The sequence below is a fragment of the Sesamum indicum genome, linkage group LG12, assembly GCF_026168435.1.
Source record: "Sesamum indicum cultivar Baizhima isolate 11 linkage group LG12, ASM2616843v1, whole genome shotgun sequence".
NCBI classification, from domain to species: Eukaryota; Viridiplantae; Streptophyta; class Magnoliopsida; order Lamiales; family Pedaliaceae; genus Sesamum; species Sesamum indicum.
The window spans coordinates 18946262-18969156 of NC_142668.1; the positions used below are offsets into that span (position 1 = coordinate 18946262).

The 22895-nt window shown below is 38.1% G+C and overlaps 4 protein-coding genes and 1 pseudogene across 7 annotated transcripts; 3 read left to right on the forward strand and 2 right to left on the reverse strand.

Annotated features, from left to right (window-relative positions):
- The first annotated feature begins 226 nt into the window (after positions 1 to 226).
- LOC105175957 (cationic amino acid transporter 5 pseudogene) lies at positions 227 to 1947 on the forward strand (annotated as a pseudogene).
- A 514-nt stretch (positions 1948 to 2461) lies between these two features.
- On the reverse strand, positions 2462 to 3357 carry LOC105175908 (small ribosomal subunit protein eS28x). 2 transcript variants are annotated; one of them, XM_011098551.3, is made up of 2 exons: positions 3201 to 3357; positions 2462 to 2786 (listed from the first exon to the last, which is right to left on the reverse strand). In XM_011098551.3, the coding sequence occupies exon 2, from the start codon at positions 2783 to 2785 to the stop codon at positions 2588 to 2590; it is 198 nt and encodes a 65-aa protein (XP_011096853.1). In that variant the 5' UTR covers position 2786; positions 3201 to 3357; the 3' UTR covers positions 2462 to 2587. The 2 variants fall into 2 exon arrangements, with proteins under 2 accessions (XP_011096853.1, XP_011096854.1); XM_011098552.3 differs by having other exon boundaries at positions 3142 to 3245.
- Positions 3358 to 3973: 616 nt separating this feature from the next.
- PTAC14 (plastid transcriptionally active 14) lies at positions 3974 to 8676 on the reverse strand. The gene is made up of 12 exons (XM_011098553.3): positions 8276 to 8676; positions 8043 to 8180; positions 7761 to 7886; positions 7420 to 7551; positions 7128 to 7217; positions 6890 to 7040; positions 6325 to 6434; positions 5838 to 5909; positions 5186 to 5291; positions 4885 to 5082; positions 4391 to 4433; positions 3974 to 4292 (listed from the first exon to the last, which is right to left on the reverse strand). Exons 1-12 carry the CDS (start codon positions 8495 to 8497, stop codon positions 4214 to 4216), a joined length of 1467 nt encoding a protein of 488 aa, XP_011096855.1. The 5' UTR covers positions 8498 to 8676; the 3' UTR covers positions 3974 to 4213.
- A 1032-nt stretch (positions 8677 to 9708) lies between these two features.
- On the forward strand, positions 9709 to 17545 carry LOC105175910 (nucleotide/nucleic acid binding protein). Of its 2 annotated transcripts, XM_011098555.3 has the most exons (15): positions 9709 to 10068; positions 10130 to 10237; positions 10329 to 10443; positions 11179 to 11933; positions 12051 to 12182; positions 12719 to 12808; positions 12920 to 13043; positions 13572 to 13895; positions 14460 to 14524; positions 15074 to 15236; positions 16046 to 16150; positions 16246 to 16347; positions 16482 to 16655; positions 16791 to 16922; positions 17006 to 17545. In XM_011098555.3, coding segments are annotated over exons 1-15 (2550 nt in total). In that variant the 5' UTR covers positions 9709 to 10066; the 3' UTR covers positions 17165 to 17545. The 2 variants fall into 2 exon arrangements, with proteins under 2 accessions (XP_011096857.1, XP_020554084.1); XM_020698425.2 differs by lacking the exons at positions 9709 to 10068; positions 10130 to 10237 and having other exon boundaries at positions 11175 to 11933.
- Positions 17546 to 17948: 403 nt separating this feature from the next.
- On the forward strand, positions 17949 to 22648 carry LOC105175911 (putative splicing factor 3A subunit 1). 2 transcript variants are annotated; one of them, XM_011098557.3, is made up of 5 exons: positions 17949 to 18219; positions 18580 to 18627; positions 18959 to 21147; positions 21269 to 21557; positions 22222 to 22648. In XM_011098557.3, the coding sequence occupies exons 3-4, from the start codon at positions 18967 to 18969 to the stop codon at positions 21536 to 21538; spliced, it is 2451 nt and encodes an 816-aa protein (XP_011096859.1). In that variant the 5' UTR covers positions 17949 to 18219; positions 18580 to 18627; positions 18959 to 18966; the 3' UTR covers positions 21539 to 21557; positions 22222 to 22648. The 2 variants fall into 2 exon arrangements, with proteins under 2 accessions (XP_011096859.1, XP_011096858.1); XM_011098556.3 differs by having other exon boundaries at positions 17950 to 18219; positions 21839 to 22648.
- Positions 22649 to 22895: the final 247 nt, after the last annotated feature.

Sequence of the window (22895 nt, forward strand, 5' to 3'; positions counted from 1 at the left end):
TAATCCGAAAATGACCATCCCACCAAGAAACTAACGACAAGCACGGCCAGACAGTCTTAGTCTCTCTCTTGAAACAAGCCAAATACAAGGAAACTTTTTTCCCTAACTCCCTGCAATAGACGGTTACTAGACCTCTTGATTGAGCAATTAATTAGTTGTATGACAATATTTGCAAACTGCTGCCACCCATTAACAACTCACTTCAACAATAGCACGAGCAAAAGGCATGGGACTAGAAGGAGAAACAGGCACTCAGGACCAACCAAGAAGTTACTGAAGGTAGAGCAAACAAGTTTTCCTAGAGAAGTCCTTTGAGAATTGGAGTTCCTACATATTTCCCTTGTCACCGACAAAAGCCAGATTCAAGGACAGTCTCCTAAGTAGGTCGCTTGTGGATCTCCGCAAACAAAGTGAAAACAGCATGAAATGCTACCTTAATTGGTGGGATATCACCTGGTTTGGATTTGGGTCTGATATCGGTGCTGGCATATTCCTGCTTACTGGCGAGGAAGTACATGATCATGCAGGACCAGCCATTGTCTTATCATATATAGCTTCAGGCATCTCAACAATGCTGTCTTTTGCTACACTTGAATTTGCAGTAGAAATTCCTGTTGCTGGGAGATCATTTGCTTACCTTAGAGTGGAACTAGGAGATCTTGCCGCACTCATAACAGGTAATATACTTCTTGAATCCATGATTGGAAGTGCAGTAGTTGCTAGATCTTGGATGTCTTACTTTATCACTCTTCTGGACCGATATCCCGATTCATTACACATACATACAAATATCAAGGATAGATCCAGTTGATGTTGCGGTTCTACCAATAGCATCTATGACAAGTGCTAAACGAACTTCCTACTTGAATTGGATTGCATCAGCTGTCAAGACGGAGGTCATTTTATTTATAATAGTGACGGGATTTGCTCACACAAAGACATCCAATTTAAAACCTTTTTTGCCCCACGGTGCTGCAGGGATCTTCTAAGCAGCAGTTATTGTGTACTTTGTCTGTGGAGGATTTGACAGCATTGCAACTATGGCAGAAAAAACAAGAAACCCGGGCAGGGGGCACACCTTTACATTGCTAGGATCAATGTCAATTGTAACTGTTATATATTGCTTGATGGCACTTTCATTGAGCATGATGCAAAAATACACAGATATAGAGCGCAATGTAGTTTACTCTTTAGCTTTTCAGAACGTGGGAATGAAATGGGCAAAATACGTAATTGCCTTTGGAACACTCAAGGGAATGACCACTATTCTTTTAATCGGGGCACTTGGACAGGCATGCTAGACTCATATTGCACGATTCCACCATGGTTTGCGTTTGTTCATCCAAAGACGGGAACTCCTATATATGCAACACTTCTCATAACCTTATCCAATGCTTGTATTGCTTTCTTTTCAAGCTTGGATGTTTTGATATCCTTATTGTCTATAAGCACATTATTTATATTCATGATGATGGCAGTTGCACTTCTGGTAAGGAGGTACTGTGTGAGAGGAACCACACCTAGAACTAATCTTCTGAAATTGGCTATATTCTTGTTTATTGTTGCTTCTTCCATGAGCACTTCTGCTTACTGGGGCCTACACCCCAGAGGCTGGGCTGGCTACACAATCACTGTCCCCTTTGGTTCTTAGGGACTTTGGTTGTCCCTGCAATGTGAGGTCTCCACGCCCAAGAATAATCCGCGAAGTTTTCACTTTTACTCGGAACTAAAAAGTCGTCCTAGCATCATACTGGTAGTTTGTGGCTCAGAGTTCCAAGTCGGGTGTTGTGGGATGCCCAATTAGTTCTTTTTAAATCAGGACAATCTAATCAAACAAAAGTTCCAAGTTTGGTGTTGTGGGAAGCCCAATTAGTTCTTTCTATATGGGACAATCTAATCAAGTAAAATCAGCGGATAGTATCATTTTCTTATATACGTGTATAGGTTCGGCCCTGCAACATGATGCAATGAACTCAAGGAACTGAGATTCAGGTAGACCTTGTGTGGGGAGGGGATCAGAGACTCTTGGCCAAGTGAACTTCAACTCTCACCTACTACCATAATGCAGGCATGAGCTGAAGTTCTTGGTACCAAAACTTGGACTACCAATCAAATCTGAACCTAGCAAAATCCTAGAATTTGATTTTCGTAGGAGTCACAGATTGACACTGTGATTCTATACTTGGATGAAAACAAAGCCAGAGAAGAAGGAACTACCAATAATTAGTAATCTGAGAGGATGCAGGCAGAGATGTAGGATCACATCATGAAGAGGACAACTTTTGTACAAAAATATGGAGATTTTACCCAAGAAATCCCACTTGAGATTGAAGACAGGTCACAATAATTATCAGAACCAATTTAGTCAAATAGACTGATGGTTGCAGCCTTGTAGATTCCACCACCAGAATTACTCAATCATTTTAAAGAAACAATAGCAAGATTAAACATGGGAAATCAATGTCAAAAAGAAACAAACAGCAGCCATACTCAAGTTGAAGTGTTTGTGATCACTCCTCAAAAGGGAGAAATCCACATAAATCTTACATATTAAACTAACAAAAAGTAATGGAAACACTAAAGTCGATCAGCGCAACCTCCTAGCCTCCCTCTCGGACTCGAGCAATGTGAGAATATCGCCCTCCCTAACAGGTCCCTTGACATTTCTCATAATGAAACGGTTCTGATCATCGATAAACTTGACTCTGACCTGAGTGACTTGGCCACGAGAGCCAGTCCTGCCCATAACCTTAACCACTACTGCATGCTTGATTTGTGAATCCATTCTGCATAAAGAGAGTATCAGGGAAAAGCTGAGGTGATAATAAGACTAAGCAAAGTAAATTCAGAAAGCACATTTCAGTTGTAAGGAAAAATAAGGAGAATCGAAGAAGTAAAAACATAAGAAGACACAGAATCAATAATATGAAGACGCAACATACTGGAAGGGGCACAGTGGTAGGTGCTTTGATAATTATTTTCAACAATAACAATAAGCATAAACAAAACAGTTAAAAAACAAATCAGAGAACCTAAACTCCATAAAACATTAGATTGAGTTTGAATGCAGAACACACAAACATAAAGGGAAATAGGCAGCAACCATAAATCAGCTACACAACTATAATAAAAAAACCTCACCACCAAACGGATAGAAGAAATAAAAGCGTTAAAAACATGGAAGAGGATTGAGAAGGAACCTGAAGAGCCAAGGGAGAAAGAAGAACGGCAGAGAGGAATTGAGAAGTGTTATAAAACCCTAGGAGGAGGTTGAAGTTGGTGTTTTGGATTATATAGTAGCGTGGGAGGGGATTTAAATTACGATTGTACCCTTGTTGAATAAAACTTTTCCACCTTAACTCTCTTTATCCACCAATTTTATTAAGGGTAAATACTAAATACAATTACAACCTACCTAAACATCATTCTATCTTTCTCTATTTTAAAAAATATATTAAATTATTCTTTTCATTTATCCATATAATTCCCCATTTTTGTCTCAAAATCCCCTCCAATTATAATATGGTTATATGTTAAGATAAAACTTTAAGCTATACATATTCTTAAAATATAATATAAAAATATATAATTTAATTTATATATTCAAAGAAACCTCGAAAATTCCCCCCTCCCTCTCGCCCCGAACTACAAGCCCTGCCTCATTAATTTTTTTTATTATAAAAAAAATAATAAAAATATAACATATAATAGAATTATAACAAATTGGAATATTTTTTTTTTTTTTCAAATCTTAATGGGAAGCTGAGACTTCAAAAAAGTTTTAAAAAAAATCTTTCTTAAGTAAGAAAAGGTTGAACGCCAACCTTTGCCTAGCCTTATATATTATATATGGTATTATCTAATAATCATAATAATAACATATATCTTTTTTTTTTTGCAAAATTTTTTAAAAAAGAATCTTTCTTATTTGCTGCTTGCAGTGGGCTTTAATCCGATTTGAGTTTTATCCAAGTTAAATGAATGAAACAATTATACATATTTTGTTAAAGAAAGGTACTTTAAATGAATTTAAGCCCACGACTCATAGGGGAACCTCCCAAGTCAAACTCTCTTCCTGCAAATCATCCCCTGCTCAACTCAAATCTGTTTCTTTTATAACAACATTTAGAACCAATGCAAGCAACGCTCGCACCCTCCAGTTGCTCTCATAACCTCGTATCACTACCCATTTCCCATGCGATACTATACATGATCAGAACAATATCCGTTCTTGGTAGATATCCAGCGCCTGGATAACCTTCTCTATGAACAATTTGCGGTGCAATCTATACCTGCATATAAGAACAATCAAACAAAATAAGCTGGATAACTGTCCAAGATAAGGACATCAAGCACCACATGCAGTAAATACCCAACAAAGATTGCATACTTTATTGCAGCTTCAAGGCTCCTCCTTGCTTCAGGCCTAGACTCTGCAGCAGTAAACAAAGTAATAAAACACATGAGAATAAATTTAATACAGCTCGAGTACTTCGCTTGGGACTATTCCTATCTTCTCCAAAGTTTTCCACTTCTTAACAGACAAACCCAGCAGAAAACCAAGAATATATTTTGCAACTTGCAAGACAAGGAATAGGTGAGGATGGAAAAAAGTTTTCTATGATGACTGCAAACAGATATGTTCAGTAACTCCTAGACTATACCATTTGTAGCCATAATCCATTTCAGAACTGTCAGATGACATCAGGATTTAGTTATCCATCAGGTCAATTATCAGAAACGTAGGTTCACAAGTTAAGAAAACTATTCTTCTCTTCTTCCGTCCAAGAATAGTGAAGTGAATACATGAGTAAAGAGCAAAATCTTTATGCGGTCAACTTCTGTATAGTGCTCGTGAAACTTAATTCCATCAGTTATCCCTACCTAAAATTTGCTGATCTTGCCCTGCAGTTGTGGGAAATTCTGCAAGCATCTGCTGGCATTCTTCTTGTAACTCCTTCGCAGCTTTCCGTTCCATGCTTGGTATGGGAGGGATGTCCCCATCTGACCAAGTGGGCAATGTTCTTGCAGCAGCAATGACCGCCCCATCAACAAAGCTATCCTCATCATAAGACAGTTTACCTGATATGGGACATTATCTCTACTTCGTGAATCATAACAGAACTCTATACAGTTTATTGATATATGTATAAGTGAAATGCTTATCAGGAGGATGTAATATTACTATTGTGATAATAGTCCTCAGGAAGGCCAGATATGTTGAAGACAGATAAGAAAGAATCCAAATGAACCCGTGCACCGCCAGAGAACTGGATAACGTCCCAGGGATTCTGCGCATTTTCATGTCAAATAAGAGAGGGATAAAGATAATATCAAGCAAAAATAACAAATTAAGCATCGCAAGAGTATAACAAAGCTCGGAAGCTGTGGCATTAATTAAAACTCAAAGACCAACCTGAGATGCCAACAGAACTTCTTCTCTTGTTAAACGTTAGCTACCACATAATTCATGCTTGAAATCAAAACAATCTAGAAGCAAATGCTTCATTTAACAAATAATTGATCTGGAGTCAAAGGTGTTAAATTCTCACTAAATATTTTCTGGATAAGATGTGAGAAGACAAAGCAATAGAATTCTTCTTGAGTATTTAAGTCTAATATGATAGCAGAGCATTACCAAGTGACCTATTGTATAAGGGATAAGCTTTTTGTTCATTATTATCGTGTTTTCATTTATTGTTTCTTACTGCTCCTATAGAATGGAAACCAACTCTTCAGCTTTTTTTTACTGGAGTGAAGTAGTGATTAGTCTATATATCATACAAACAACCATGTCTCTGAATATATAAACAAAAAGAGTTGGCATAGAAACTTACTACTTGTGATGAAAATCCATATCTTTGCATGAAAAAGTTATTCATCCGCCCATTCATGTAATTGACCGTCATCTGCACAAACATCATGATAGAATTCGTATCACAATAATGAAAACCAAAGAGTATTCAGCATACAGCTTGTTCTTTGCTTGTCAGAGGCATCGATGATTCCTTAACTCTCATTGGCTATTGGTCATTGATAAGCATCCACCCTTCAGTTTTATCTTTTATCAGTCTTCAGATTAATTTTTCATTACCAATTCCCTTCTCCATCTTTCCGACTTTACGTGTTTCCACAAATAAATGAACAGAAAATAAAATGCTACAGCTCCCTCCGACATCATTCTGGTACAAAATGAACAGAAAAATGCAATTTGAAGACGGTTTCGGCATACAACAACAAAAAATGTCGATATTAATAATGGTAGATGATGTATTGTTCTCCAACAAACACTTCTATTTCATCAAGACATGTAGCAATTTATACCTCATCTCCTTTTCTAATCCGCTCACCAGCATTGATCATCACCTCAAGCATTCGGTCCTTGAAACGCCAGTGGAAAAAACAATTTGGCTGGAAAGAATGGTTCAACATATCTACAAACATGGGAAGATCATATTCTATTAATGAGATTTATAAGGTCAACAAGATCTGTTTTATATCATTTGACATGAAATGTACTTAAAATAGAATGAAACTTAACCATAGTCAGACAACAGAAAAATTCAGGAGTTAGCAAACTTGTGAAACTAGTGGGTTCTAAATTTGGATCAGCTATATGCCAAATCAAAATATACTGATAAATGGTTGATTATCCTTGAGGTCTCTGCAGATGATTCTTTTTGCTTCTATCTTCTTGAAAACCATAACACCTTAAACATTTGTTCGGGCTCAAATAGCTGCCTAAACAAACACTATTGCATCTATCAAACCCTAGTTTGATCAAAATGTATTTCTGTTTATTCCAATTTCACACGAGAGCACTGAGGTCAAGCCATGTGAACAAAGTACCGAACAAGTCTGAAGAAATTTTCATTTGACAGAGGCTAACCAGCATAAGGGACAAGCATATTTGCATCTTGAACTAGGGCACCAATTCTAATTTGCTTGTTGATACATCGAGATTGTGCCATACTCAATGCCCACATGAATCTCTCCGGTTCTCGAGCAAGGCGTTTTACTTTAAGGGGTACGGCCGAGTGCTGACAAAGTTGTAGAGTTAGAACTGGGCAAAGGATCTCAAAAATGCTGGATGATAGAAAATAGAAGTATAAAAGATCATTTGATACCCAATTCTTTTCCCAAAATTCTAAAGCTCGTTTTTGCTGTTCTCTCATGGCTGTAGCAAGTTCCTGATCCTGCAACTCCAAAAGGTCCTCCTGCAATTTGTCAAAGTGCAATAAAGGGGAGCATCTCAGGCAATAAAACAAGGTATTATTAGCTAAAAGGAACTTGGATCCTAGGATGTAGCTGACGTACATGATTGCATGTGTTGCATTAGATTCTATTTCCTAATAATCTTAAAAGTACATCTTGCATAGAACCATTAAACAATGTAAAAGGGTGCAAGCAGATTCAGACCTCTGTAGCTAGAAGCAAGCTAGTACACTCATCAGCACTGGGTAAAAAGTCACCATACAGCTGCCAAAAGTTATCCTCCTCGCAATCAAATGCATATAAAAGAAGACATGCCAACCTCAGGTCCCAATCCGTCTGACATAAATAAAGAAGTATTGTATACATAAGCAACTACAATCATGATCAGAGGAGCTAAATGCGCATGACTAAATAAAGCAAGCTCGTTAAGAAGGCTGAAATGACTCAAAAAGAAGACAAAAAGGAAGTGATTGCGAGTTAAATACGATGAATTTCATACTAATATCGTGACAAAATAATCAAATAACAAAGCATCACGCATTTACCTCGGGATTGGTTGAGTTGATAATGTCGAATATAGGATGACCCACTGGTATGATATCGGGGAAAAACATCCAAGGAAGCTTTTGACTTATAGTTAGCATAAGTTCTAATGGAATCTCCATAATCACCTGAACAGCCAAAAGAATATTGCAGAACCAAACATTCAGGAGAAGCAAATGCAGGAACCATTTGAAAAATGACATTGTGAACAAGACAATGAAATCCATGTAAAGAGAAAGCACATAAAACATTATTAAAAAAAAACCTGGAGAAGGAGAAGTTACCCTGGCACGACGAAGAGGCTCGATGTCTTTGGAAGCATATACTCCAAATCCATCAGGACCTTCTCTGAATTCAATACCGTAAGCTCTCATGCTCCTAACATATCCTATCTTATAGAAATCAGGATCCGCCGGTTCCAACTGTTAGAGGTTATAATGAATAATCAGTCAATGAGGTCTAAGTCCGAATGCAGAAAAGAAAGCATCGAGAGAGAGAGAGAGAGAGAAGTAGAAACCTGAGAAGCAGGAGTAGGTTGGGGAGGAGAAGGGGGTTGAAAGAGAGGGAAAGTAGAAGCAGTATCTTCATTTGCAACTAAAGCAGCAGCAGCAGCAACTCGGAGGGACCTGAATCTGCACTTGCATACGCTGATGGGCGGTGAATGATAAGCATTCGGCTTTGGCGGGTGATAGTTGAAGTTGCAGTAGGGAGAAGATGGATGCAGGACGGAGAGAGGCATTTTTTCGTGTGTGTGTGTGTTTTGTATGAATTATTAATTTAGCAAAAGAAACGTTATCCATCGGCAGCAGCAGCAGCACTTTGCAGTTGCCTGTAGATGAGGAGTGAGTAGCAGACCAGACCCAGACCCACGCCCACGCCCACACTCGGGGTTTTCAACTTTGCCCATCGCGCCCCCTTCTCCCCTACCCTTAGGGTTTTACTTCTTTTGCTATTCTTTTTATTAACAAATTCTGTATACATTTAAAGTTAAAGATTTTATATGTTTTTAATTTAATTTAATTTAAATAGTTATATACTAGAAAAAGAAATTAAAACATTTGATTCTCTCTATAGTATTACAAAAACAAGATAATTTATTGACTACAGTGGTAGTTTTGATACCACTACATCAAATTATTATAATACAAAAAATGTCCTTCAACTTTTCAATTCCTATTAAATCAACTACTTAGAGGATGCTTGGCTACGCTTTTCTAAAATATCTTATACGAGCTTATAAGATATTGAATTTTATTTTAAAAATAAGTTTCTAAAGTGTTTAATAAAATAAAATGTAAAAACATCTTATAAGAGATTAAGGTGTTTGATATAATAAGGTTTTTAATTTTAAAATGACTAAAATGGATATTATACCATTACAATAAAAAATATTATTATTTTTTACATATTTTATTTTTAAAAAAATAATACATTTTTATAAATAGTACACATTAGATTAATTTCAAATAAAAATTTAATAGATAATCTTTTTATAATAACAAAAAAAAATATGACAAATTATTACCTAATTTTTTGAATAAATATAGTATATATGCACATTCATACTAGTCGAATATTAATATAGATATAAAATTTATAATTCTTTATTAATTCAATAATTATTTCTAGTCATATAATTTATAATGTTTTGAATTTATATTTTTCAGTAAATATAATATCACTACCAATCTTATTTTCAGTAAATATAATATCAATATCTGTTGTGCATTACACGGAAGGTATTTAATTTTGACTAACGAATGAACTTATTTTGTTAGATAAAAGCAAACTTAAAGGTGCTAGATGTAATATTCAAAATTATAAAGAATTTATGTATAATTATATCAAAATTTAAGAGATAAAGTATAATTATCAGTTATTAATTGGGGGGGGGGGGGGTGGGGGGGGAAGAAAAGAAAAGAGGTGGAATTATTAGTAGGGTACAAAGGCTGAAGAAAGTGAACCCTCAACCTCAAACCCTGTAATCTGTATGTTCCTCTGTGTGTGTGTGTTGTCTGCTCACCTAAACCATCTTCTCTTCTCTTTTCTCTCTCGCCGCTTTTCTTTCTTTCTCTCTCACCTCACACTACACCCCAATATATAGTATCGTATATGACAAATACATAAGCGTATGCATCTATCTATCTCTAGATTTGGTCGTGTAGTGTTAATGATTTTGTATTAAGTAATAAAATAGAGTTTGCAGAGGCTGAGGCAGGGACAGGCACGGGTCCAACTGCAGTAGGCGGCGGCGGGCGGCTCTCCGTTTTACACACTCTTATTCGCCATATGCACAAATCCCCTAATCATGTAAGTTTCTTTTTCTCTCACTCACTCCTCTGCATAATCTAAAATCCCTACTTCTTCACAGGTCCCGAATATGTGTCAAAAACTTGCCAAAGTATGTTGCAGAGGACCGCCTCAGAGACTTCTTCTCTCAGAAAGGGGAAGTCACCGATGCCAAACTTATGCGCACCAAGTAAACCCTTACCCTTCTTTCTTCGACAACCATTTTTTAAGTGTGTTTTTTCCTATTCATGGGACCAATTTTAAATTATACATTGGTGCAGGGATGGGAAGAGCAGGCAATTTGGCTTTGTGGGATTTCGGACAGACCATGAAGCCCAAGAAGCCATAAACTACTTCAACAAGTCTTTCATGGATACTTGTAGAATTACTTGTGAGGTCTGTCTTTCTTTGCTGCTTCATGTCCTTTTCGTATTTGTTTATGTTTAGGAAATCAACATGATTTTCAGATGAAAAATAAACAACACAAAAGAGAAATTTAGGAGGTCTGTTGGATAGGAAACAAGTTCTTCTTAATTGCCCTATTCCAATTGTAGTTATTGCTTAATCATACATAGGGTAGTATTATCGCTGCAGAAAATCAAATTAGTGAAAAAACATTTCCATGTTTACTGTGTCCTACTTTATAACCATCAATCATATTGACGAGAAATAATTTCATTGCAATTGGCACCATTACAACCCCAGTCATGAAAAGTTTTTGCAGCATATGCAATGATTTGAATCCAATTGCTGTGGAAACATTGCCCCCTTTGGCTGTCTCACTTTACCTAGAATCGCGTTTGATACTAGTCCCTGTTAATTTAATTCTTTCAAGCACACTCTACATACTTTCAGTTTGATAATAAATACTTGTCCAAAGAATTGAAATTCATTGTGCTGATTGTCGTCAATCACTAATAGGACTTTTATGAAATTAATTTAACATATGCATGAAGTAGCTGTTGAAGGTTGTGGGCTAATAAATCGGATCTTTTTTCCGAACCTGCAAATGATAGATTATTACTACCGAATGCCAGAGTATTCGCCTTTCACTTAGTCCTGACAAAAGGATAAAAACTTGGTTACATCATAAACATTAACATGCAATGACCTTTGTATGGTCGTAGCCAGATTGCTCGGAAGGTTGGAGATCCCAACATGCCGCGCCCATGGAGTCAGCACTCACTGAAGAAAAAGGAGAATTCTTCTGAAGAAGAGAAGAGAGTAACCAGTTCAAAAGATTCTAAAACCGTAGTCCTAGAAGGGAAAAGCAAGAAGAGTAAGAATAAGAAGGATGATGAGAATGATGACCCTCAACTCCAAGAGTTTCTTCAGGTCATGCAGCACCGTAGCAGATCAAAATTGTGGGCAAATGATACACTTGCAGCTCCTTCACTTGAGCAAAGTGAAATAGCATCAGCGAATAAGGTCCAGATGACAAAAGGACGTGGAGAGAACTTAGATGGAGAGGATACTGATCTTGAGGGAATTAAGGGAGAAGGAACTGTTTTATCAGAGAAACAAGAGGCAGATAAACCAAACAATTTGGTTCATGATGAAGTTATATCTGACATGGATTACTTTAGGAGCAGAATTAAGAACAGATGGTCAGATTCGGAAAGTTCTGATGATGAGGGTAGTACTGATGGCAATGAGCATGGCGATGGGGATGATGATGATAGCACCGACTCTCAGAACAAGAGTAACCATGGTCCTCTTCAGGATACCCTTGAATTTGATGTTTCCAGAGGGGAGGCTGAAGATGGGTCTTCCGGAGAACATGGTATTAATAACTCAGTTGACCCTTCGTCAAGTCAAGAAAACAAGAATGAAGAAGTTCTGGAATCTGGCCGTCTCTTCATCCGTAATCTTCCTTACACTGCCACGTATGTACCATATTATTCGAGTCCAGTGTGGTGTTGTTTTCTTTCCCTCTCTCACCATGAGTGTGTTTATGCTATATAGTTCTTTTTCCATTTTTTGACACTTTTTGGCGCCCACAGTGAGGAGGAGTTGGAAGAGCACTTTAGCAAATACGGCACCATCTCTCAGGTCCATATTGTCATTGATAAAGATACAAGACGCTCTAAGGGAATTGCTTTTGTTCTCTTTGCTCTCCCAGAATCTGCTGCTAGGTACTATCTCCTGCCAAAGCTAAAAGCATAAAGTTATACATTAATAGTTTGCTGCACGAGCAGCTGCTGTAATGTGCATCATTAGGCGTTGTCTCTGTTGGTGATCAGGCAGATTATATGATGTGGAAATTTGTTTTCTATCATTAATGTGTTCAAGAAAGAAATCAACATAATTGGTATTGTTTAAATCTTGGCGCTAATTTATTCTCAATTATACTCGTAACTTGTTTACATGAACTTGCTTTTAGTCGAGGAGTTCCTTCTTTTGTGGGTTTGTATACTTGTATCCTTCTGTACATAGATTGCTTGAGGAACTGGCCTCAGTTTGTGCCCTGAGATTGTTTTACATCATTTTGTCACATGAAAACTAATTTCCCACCAACAGTTTTCTCTGATATCAAAGGTTTATTAGTAGCATGTTTTTTGGTTCATTTGTGTTGTTGAGTATTTTCATGTCACAGTCATGAATATGTTTATATGTAATTGTATTAGCATTGCATGTCAAAATGTTGATGTTTTATGTTTTCTTGTTTCAGGGCTTTGGAAGAGATGGACAGCTCAATTTTTCAGGGAAGGTTATTGCATGTCATGCCTGCTAAACAAAAGAATCTTTCTGATACACAACAGTATGCCTTTCATCATATATTCTGAATTTTCGCTACTTGCATAGATTTTCTCCAGTTGTCTCAGCAGTCAGCAGTGAGAAGTTTATATTTATCCTGAATCTAATTGTACAGATCCAATGATGCTGGCAGACAGTCTTCAAAAACATTTAAGCAGCAGCGCGATGCTGAAAGGAAGGCATCAGAAGCAAGTGGAAACACACGGGCATGGAATAGTTTATTTATGCGCCCTGATACTGTAAGTTAGTGAATTTTCATCTGTGCCTTACTGGCCTGCATGGGATAGTTTAGTGCATGCCGCCTGATACTCTAAGTTAGCAAAGTTGAATAATGAGCCTTGACATCTAGGATTAGTTGCCCCATAAGTCATTGCAGATAACACTACTAGGAAGGTCAGGTGTAAGCTTGAATACGTTTCCCCTCCCTAAAACTCCCTTCTCAAAGTTACTTGTGTGAACATTGGTCCAGTGTAAGTCAGGATATATTCTCCCTTTCCGGAACCTGCCTTCTGCAGATAATTTTGGTACCTTCAACGCATTCTTTAAAAGGGTGATTGAGTTGCTCAAGCATGTAGTATTTGATTTCTATTTCGGAGGTAAAAAGATATGGTATAATAACAGCGTAGTTATTGTTCTATTCTTGCCCTTGGACTAATAATATGACCCTTCATGCACTAATCTCTGTCTGCAACACAGCATGCATTTGTGGATTATCTTCTTAGCGTGCTCTATCTTCTGATCTTCTATTTTGATTCTTCATGTTCTAGGTTGTTGAAAACGTTGCAAGGAAATTTGGTGTCAGTAAAAGTGAATTACTCGATAAAGAATCTGATGATCTTGCAGTGAGAATAGCATTGGGGGAGACTCAAGTGATTTCTGAGACGAAAAAAGCTCTATCAAATGCTGGGGTCAATATTTCCTCATTAGAGGAGTTTGCCGCTGGTAAAACTGACGGTCTAAAAAGAAGCAACCATGTTATTTTAGTGAAGAATTTACCTTATGGATCATCTGAAAGTGAATTATCAAACATGTTTGGGAAATTTGGCAGCTTGGACAGGATCGTCTTGCCTCCTACAAAAACCTTGGCTTTGGTATGGATTCCATTTGTTTTTTTTCTTTTTCCTTCTTTAATGATTTGCCCTCTCATTTCTTCTGCTTATACAACATTTGTTTCTGAATGAATTCGGTATTTCTTGCTTACATTACTCAAGGCTATATATTAGTGATCCTTCTTTTGGCAAGGTAATTTTTTATTGTTTTTACTCCTTTAGTTGGAGTCTATACTGTTTATTCTTGCTTATCTTCATCTGATCAATGTTGTGTCTAACGACTCGGATAGATAGATAGGAAATTGTGATGGTTTTATGACAACTTGACTAGTTTGAAAAATGCAACTATGTCTTGATACATGAAGGAAAAATTTCATGATTCATCAGTTCCATCATTTTTGCTACACCATGTGCAACATAAGCAAGCACTTGCAATTCTTTAACTTTTATCTTTGTGCCTTGTTTAGCCAGTGGTATTATGCTGTTATTTGTTGTAAATTCAAAAATAATTTATGCACAATATGCAATGGGAAAGGGAAGTTGATGTTTGTTCAATTTATACATATTAAGGCTGATTGCATACTTTATTGAAACTTTTGAAACCAGGTTATCTTTCTAGAACCTGCTGAAGCTCGTGCAGCTTTCAAAGGTTTGGCTTACAAGCGGTACAAGTAAGTTGATTTAGTAGTTCAAAACTTCAAAGTTTGTACTACTTTGGTTAAGGGTGTAATATTGGTTTTAGCTGGCATCCTAATGGAACTTTAAGTGCTGCATTTCACTCATGGGCTATCAGTTGGTAATCTTCGTTCTAGGCTTTCTCAACCAATATACAGCTTAGAGTTGTGTGTAGTCACTCATGTGCCATGACTGCACCAGGTTTAATGCACCTGATTGTAATGTTTCAGATGTCAGGATGAATTAAAATATATTATTGAATGAAGACAGGATATATGAGTGAAGGTGAGAGAACATGATACAACATAGAGCAGTATCACTCCGACCGCCAAGTGGAATGGAGACAAAGATTGATACAATTTTTTTTCCCCTTAAGATTCCATTTGTCTGATACCAAAAAGTTCATACATGATATAAGAATTTTAGATAATTCTGACTTCAGGGTTCTACATTCTATTTTCTCTCAAGATCTTTATTGCCAATTAATATTTTCAAGGTGGGGGCTTGTTGGTTGTGAAGTTGATTAATTATTTTCTTCGCCACAGGGATGCGCCGCTATATCTGGAGTGGGCACCTGGCAATATTCTCAGTCAAACCTCACCTGCAGGTGATAATAAAGTTGTGGGTGAACATGATGTCAAGAGAGCTTTGCTTGAACAAGAAGTTGAAGAAACAGCAGATGCAGATGTAGACCTAGATAGAATTGAGGTTATTTTGTACTCGGTGTATTTTTCTATGTGGTCTTTTATTTATTTTTTGTATTCTTCTATGTTGTTACACTTGCATGCTGGAATGGTCTGCTTTAACCTTGATTTCTCCTTCTAAAGAATGGAAAATATGCTCATGTTTGCCATTGTATGGCTTCTTTTCCTTGGCACCTACAGTTTCCTGATCATGATTTAAAATTTCTGCTACATATACCTATGATTACTGGAACCAGAACCTCACTTTGAAATAGGATCAACCTTTTTCTTCTCTTTCTCTCACTTTTGGGATGAGGCTCTGGTGGAGTTGGAATTTAGAGGGTGGAGACTTTATTTACCTTTCATTTGGGGGGTGGGGGGAAGAGGGCAGGTCTATATGAAGATAAATTTTATTTAAATATGAAACTGTGATGAGATTTGAGGGAGAAAAATAATTTTGCAATTTCTTTTGAAATCATACGTAGAAACTATTACTTGCAGAATTTCACTGTTTCTGATTATTTTTTATAAATGCTTAGTAGTTGAAGATCCGATATATCAAAGAACTGTAGTGGCAAAACCAAATATGAAAATTCTGAATGCACTCCTTCCCCTCATGATTTCTACTGTTGTGGTTTGCACTAGGTTCTCGGAGACTGCTGCAGATTACCCTGCTGTAGTACTATGTTGCTAGAAAGGATAGGAAGTATTTTTCTTTTCTATAAAAATTTTCTCTAATTATTGCTTGAGTAGTCGATCTGCAACATTCATGTGTTTAAAATTCTTCAAGATGCTCTGGTTCAGAAGTTTATTCTTTTGATGTCTGTGCTGCAGTCACGCTCATTATATGTCAAGAACCTGAACTTCAAAACATCCGACGACAGTGTGAAAAAGCATTTTACAGAACACATGAAGGGAGGAAAGATACTAAGCATCAGGGTATAATTTCTTGTCTCAGTTTCTGCTTTGCACTCCGAATTGCCACATTCTCTATTTGCTTTTCTTGATGTTTTTGTTTCTTTATGCTGTTGTAGGTGAAGAAGCATGTAAAGAATGGGAAGAATGTTTCCATGGGATTTGGTTTTATAGAGTTTGATTGTGTTGATACTGCAGTGAGCGTTTGCAGGGACCTACAGGTATTATTTTGTGCCTGCTAGATAATTTTGCTCTGCATCAGGCTCATAAGATTAAATATTTCCTTTTTCTTTTACTTTCAAACTACCCTTCCCTGCCGTTTCGATTGACACACCTTTTCCTATTGTTATGTCAGGGAACTGTTCTGGATGGGCATGCCCTCATATTGCAACTTTGTCATGCTAAAAAGGATGAAGTATTACCTAAAAAAGTTGAAACTGACATAAGCTCAACAAAATTGATAGTAAGGAATGTAGCTTTTGAGGCAACAGAGAAGGATCTTAGACAATTATTCAGTCCATTTGGTCAGGTATGAACTCTCGTCTTTTCTTTTCCATGATAATACGATATACATTTATTTCTGTTAGTTAGTCCTTTTTTGTTTGCCATGAGAAAACGATTCTTCTCTCATTAAATTCTGAACATTTGATGTTGTATGCTGCAGATAAAGAGTTTAAGGTTGCCGATGAGGTTCGGTAAGCATAGAGGTTTTGCATTTGTAGAGTATGTGACGAAGCAAGAAGCTCGAAATGCCCTTCAAGCTCTTTCAAACACACATCTCTATGGTCGTCACTTGGTATGTTAAGTTGTAAGATAGAGTGAAATTGAGCTAATGCTTGTACAGTGGATTAACGAATTATTGATGGGGTTGGCTTGCAGGTTCTGGAGAGAGCTAAAGAAGGCGAGAGCTTAGAGGAATTACGGGCTAGAACAGCCGCACAGTTCACAGACTCAGACTCAGCTAAGTTATCAAAAAAAAGGAAGCACTTGACAGTGTTGGATGAAGGAAATATCAAGTTTGAAAGAATTGCAGAATAGAATAGTTTAGCTACTTGTTGAAGTTTTTATTCTTTGTATTTTGGAGATGCCTGATAGTGGGAGACTGAGTTAAATGTAGATGTATTTTTGATAGAGTAATTGTGGAGTGGAGTGGGATGGGCATGTAGCTGTAGGGAAAGATGGTGTGTTTAGAAGAGGTATATTGGTGAAAAGTTGGAGGGGGGGGGGGGGGGGAGGAGTTTGGAGTAGGAGTGCTCCTTTGCATGCATCTTTCTCAGTTTGTGTGTGAGAATGTCTGGTCTGTTTTGTTTTGCTTATGCTGCTAGGTAGGATCAACTAAGTGGAATTCAAACAAATCAGTGCTCAATTCCAATACGAATAATTATTTTTTATGATATATTCGAATTTTGGTTTATGGAACGTATGCTCATTTTGTTATTTATTTATTTACACTTCAAATGCTACTGCTGATCAAAATTGAAATATTAAAAAGTTCTAATTTTCTGATGTAATTTTTTAAAAAACTATATTTTAGATTTTTTTTTTATAAAAAGAATAAGGAGGTGGGTTGGGTTGGACAAAATAGGAAAGAGCATTGTCGTAAAATCGTCTATTTGTCTATTTAAGAAGGTATTTTTCCTGGTTATGTAATATAATATAATATAGTACATACAGGATATGAATTCTACAGTTTGCGTTTTTTTTTTTTTTTTGTGAAGTAGAAATATAAAATAATAATAATTAAATATATATTAGAGATAATATGGTTTGTCAATTGAGGTCGGTTGTGACCTGTGATGCTCCAAACTTAAAATTTCCACTTGTATGCCCCATCCCCACTTTTATTCCAACTTAATCCCTGCATTTGCATTGCCCTTCCCAACCCAATCGGAGCAGCTTCCCAATTCTTCCCCCCACGGACCCCATTCTCAGAAACCCTAACTGCAACTTCACTTTTCGAGACTTTATCCTCAGTTGGCTCCGTCTCTCCTTCGCAGGAGGAAGCACTCTCCACCCTTTTTCCTTTTCTCCATTTATTATTATCCGCAGAGTCGGAGTTAAAGGCTCTGTATCCTATGCCAAGTTGCTGCCAAGTGAGTCACCTTTTCTGTTTATCCAAATCTCTGTATTTTGATCTGTTGAAAATCATATTTCAGATGTATTTATATCATCTCACTACGTATATGTATTTTTCTCTCTTTCTTGTCAAATCTTGATTTTCGGCTTCGTCTGAATGCGGTTTGGTTGGTCACGGACATTTATTTGTTTGTCAATTTAATTCTTTACTCCTCTAGGGCTAGAAAAATTTGTTTCTTGCTTTTTTTTTTTGTTGAGTCTGTTAATTTTTTGCTTTCTTCAACACTATGTCGCTAGGGTTTTAGTTTATTGTGGATAAACTTAATGATAATTATCTTTACTCTTTTTTCATCTTCCGACTCTCTATATGGGCGCAGGGTTAGTTTTTGGAACCTTACCAGAGTTTCAGACGCAATAACAAAAAGGTATTCTCATTCCTCGTTGTTGTACCAGTTAACAAAGATATTATATGCCACTTCTGCATTTCTTACTGTACATGTTTGATTTTTTGTATCATCATACTGTATTTTAGACAAAGATAATTGTGGTTTTCATCTTTTGATAACTATTTAGTACTTCTTGGATGATTTGTTGTCTCCGCTGCCACAGTCTTGAGACATTCGACTGTATCAAAGATAATGGGAGGAATCCAGTTCTATCACTTTAGTATATGAATTTCTTGAACTTACAATATGTTATATGTCATGTTGATAAGGTGTGTTACTTCGGTCTTTTGACATTGATTCTCGTTTGCAGATTGAAAAATGCTGGGTGCTTTACCAATATTGCCCCTCCCAGCACCCCCTGCTGATGGGAATCTGGGGCCCACACCTCCTGCCCAAGTTACTGAGGACTCTAATGATGAGAAAAATGTTTTGACTAATGACGACCAGAAGAAGGCTAACGATAAATCCAGTGCTGCTCCAGCGTCTGTGGCAACCCATACAAGGACTATAGGAATTATATACCCACCCCCGGATATTAGAAACATTGTAGACAAAACTGCTCAGTTTGTGGCAAAGAATGGACCAGAGTTTGAGAAAAGAATTATTGCAAACAATGAAGGGAATGCAAAGTTCAACTTTTTACGTCCCTCTGATCCTTACCATGCTTATTATCAGCACCGCCTGTCTGAAGCTCGGGCGCAGAATCAATCTGCAGCACAGCAGCAGCCTGTTCATCCAGCTGAGTCTGTTCCTGAATCAGCTAGTACAACTCCAGCTGCTGATACAAGTGATGCTTCATCTAAGCCTGATCCTGCTGCCCAATTCCGACCTGTTCGTAAGGTCCTTGAGCCACCAGAGGCGGAGCAATATACTGTTAGGCTTCCTGAAGGGATTACAGGGGAAGAACTGGATATAATTAAGCTCACTGCTCAGTTTGTGGCCCGAAATGGGAAGTCATTTTTGACTGGTTTGACTAGTAGGGAGAGCACTAATCCTCAGTTCCATTTTCTGAGACCAACACACAGTATGTTCATGTTCTTTACATCTCTTGCTGATGCATATTCAAAGGTATTGATGCCTCCCAAAGGGCTGACAGATAAGCTCAGAAATAGTGTTGCCGATATGACAACTGTTCTTGAACGCTGCCTGCATCGCCTTGAATGGGAACGCTCGCAAGAACAGGCCAGACAAAAGGCTGAAGATGAGATAGAGCAGGAGCGACTGCAGATGGCTATGATTGACTGGCATGACTTTGTTGTGGTTGAAACGATAGACTTTGCTGATGATGAGGATGAGGATTTACCACCTCCAATGACACTCGATGAAGTGATAAGAAGAAGCAAGATGTCCACTATGGAAGAAGAGGATATTATTGAGCCTGGAAAGGAGGTAGAAATGGAAATGGATGAAGAAGAGGTCCAACTGGTTGAAGAGGGAATGAGGGCTGCTAGTCTGGAAGAGAATGGTGATATGAAGAATAACGGGGCCAAGGCAACTTCTGAAGAACAGGAGCCACCCATGAGAATTGTGAAAAATTGGAAGAGGCCTGAGGAGAGAATCCCTGCAGAAAGAGATCCTACTAAGTATGTCGTATCCCCAATAACTGGCGAGCTCATTCTCATTAATGAGATGTCTGAACACATGAGGATTTCTCTTATTGATCCCAAATATAAGGAGCAGAAGGAGAGGATGTTTGCTAAGATAAGAGAGACAACTCTTGCAGCAGATGATGAAATTTCTAGGAATATTGTGGGGCTTGCAAGAACACGTCCTGATATTTTTGGCACCACAGAAGAAGAAGTTTCTAATGCTGTCAAGGCTGAGATTGAAAAGAAGAAAGATGAGCAACCTAAGCAGGTTATATGGGATGGTCACACAGGAAGTATTGGCCGCACAGCTAGCCAAGCCATGTCTCAGAATACTGGTGGCGAGGACACCAATGATGCTTTCAACAATGATGGTAGAAGTCTTCCAGGTCCAGCACCTCCTCCTCCTAGGCCTGGTATGCCATCAGTTAGGCCACTGCCTCCACCTCCTGGCCTTGTCTTGAATATTCCTAGGCCTCCCGCAGTGGTCCAGTATTCTGGTGCAACTAGTGGTGGGCTTGTTGCACCACCACCACCTGGACCTCCAGTTGTCAATATGATTCCTTCTGTTCGTCCTCCACCTCCTTCAATGCCGATGATGCATGGGCAACCTCTTATGGCCAACCGTCCTCCAATGCCGCCATCTATGCCCCTGACTTCACCTAACATTGCGGTTCCACCGCCACCTGGATCACAATTTACACCTTTGGGAGGTCCTAGGCCCTTTGTTCCTGTTCCTGTTTCCCAACCAGGCATGCCTATGGTTCCTCCTCCACCAATGCCCCAAGGCATGCCCCCACCACCTCCACCAGAGGAGGCTCCTCCTCCACTACCTGATGAACCAGAGCCCAAGCGGCAAAGGCTTGATGATTCTATGCTCATTCCCGAAGAACAGTTCCTGGCACAACATTCGGTATTGAGCTTCTTCCTTCCCTTTTTTATCATTATTATCTGCCACCAAATGCCTGCTACCCCCGCCCGCTTTTCTGTATGAGCATCCACTAATATGTTGTACTATATGGGTGTGGTTGCAGGGTCCAGCTGTTATCAATATATCTGTGCCAAATGTTGATGAAGGAAATCTGAAGGGCCAAGTATTGGAGATTGCTGTGCAATCCTTATCCGAAACAGTTGGCAGTCTGAAAGAGAAAATTGCTGGGGAGATCCAGCTTCCTGCAAATAAGCAGAAGCTGAGTGGGAAGGCTGGTTTCCTGAAGGACAACTTATCACTTGCGTATTACAACGTGGCACCTGGAGACTCACTCTCTCTCTCTCTGAGAGAACGTGGTGGTAGAAAGAGATGAGCCGTGAATCCTCTAGAAGGTGCATAAAGGAACTACGTGCTGTCGTAGTGGTCCTTGTTACTAAATATCTGGCTGAACTCGTGTTTTCTTGTGACTTGGGAATATAATGGTTCTGTACTTTTCAAATGTTTAAAACTTTGAGCTAATGTTATGGTATCTACTATAGATATGTCATCTTGGTGATTGTTGCTTGGAGTGGGGTCAGAGGAAGTTGTTTAGTTTGCTGTCTTTGAGAACTGCTAAGTTGAAGTGGCTTGCTAAATTTAGATGACTGACCATTTGTTGTCATTACTTGTGCAGTCCCTATGCTCCATTGATGTTGTGATTTTGGTGATTCACAACTTATTTGGGCGTGGCACAGGATTCTTGTGAGCTAAGCCGCTCTCTCTAAAATCGGACGTTTCTTCTTCTCCTCCTCGCCCTCCTTTTGGTTCCCTTTCAGTTTTATATATAGGGAAGTATTAGTTAGGTTGTACTCCGGAGTATTTGTTCTGCTTTGTAGTTGATTTGCTTGCTTTTAAACTAATATACTTGATGCCTTTATTGGTCATTTGAACTTCTGGGTCATGTTCCATGGAATGTTAAGGCTTGATTATTTGTTTCCTGTCACTTCTGTATTATTGGACTCAGTTGTTAGTTTGTGGTGGTTGAGGTAGTCTGATACATCTTGTTTCTTGCAACAGCACTGGCTCCAACTCTGAAGTTGAATATTGTTGGTTCTCTGTTGGGAGCTTTGGTGTTGATAAATCCCTTGTCAAACTGCTGAAGCAAGTAGATGCGTCTACTGCTGCTTCAATTTCTTCTCTTTGCAACTGTAGGATGGATCTGAAACCCTTCCGGCTTTTTGCAGCCTACGGACCAGATACTGCTGACTTGCTATGGCCACTCTCTCTGTTCTTGAGTCCGGAGATGTTTGGTGAAGTTTAATTGAGCTTTAATCCTTCTTAGTTGCAGAAGTCGGAACATCACAGTTTCTAACATGTTTTAAATGTTGGGTTATGTTGTGTGCTGAGATGGAGTGTTTGTATACTGATTATGAATGGGTGTTAGATTGTGTGCTCTCTCTTTCTGAATATGAGGAATTAATAGATTGTGGTATGATTTCTTAAACGTGAGGATGGTTGAAGAATAGATTATATTGGGTGAAGACCGCATTTCAGTGTTTACGAAAAGAAAACAATGAAAGAGAGGTGCTTCTTGAAGCTTGGTCCTTAATAGTAAAATATCAGAAAGGTTCGAAATCTTTCAACACATTAAAGTGTTTTCTTGATATGGTGGTTATTGATTATGGAGATGTGGAATGGGCTTATCTGGGTTTCATACCTGTCAATTTCTCATATGCCAAAGAATTGCGCAT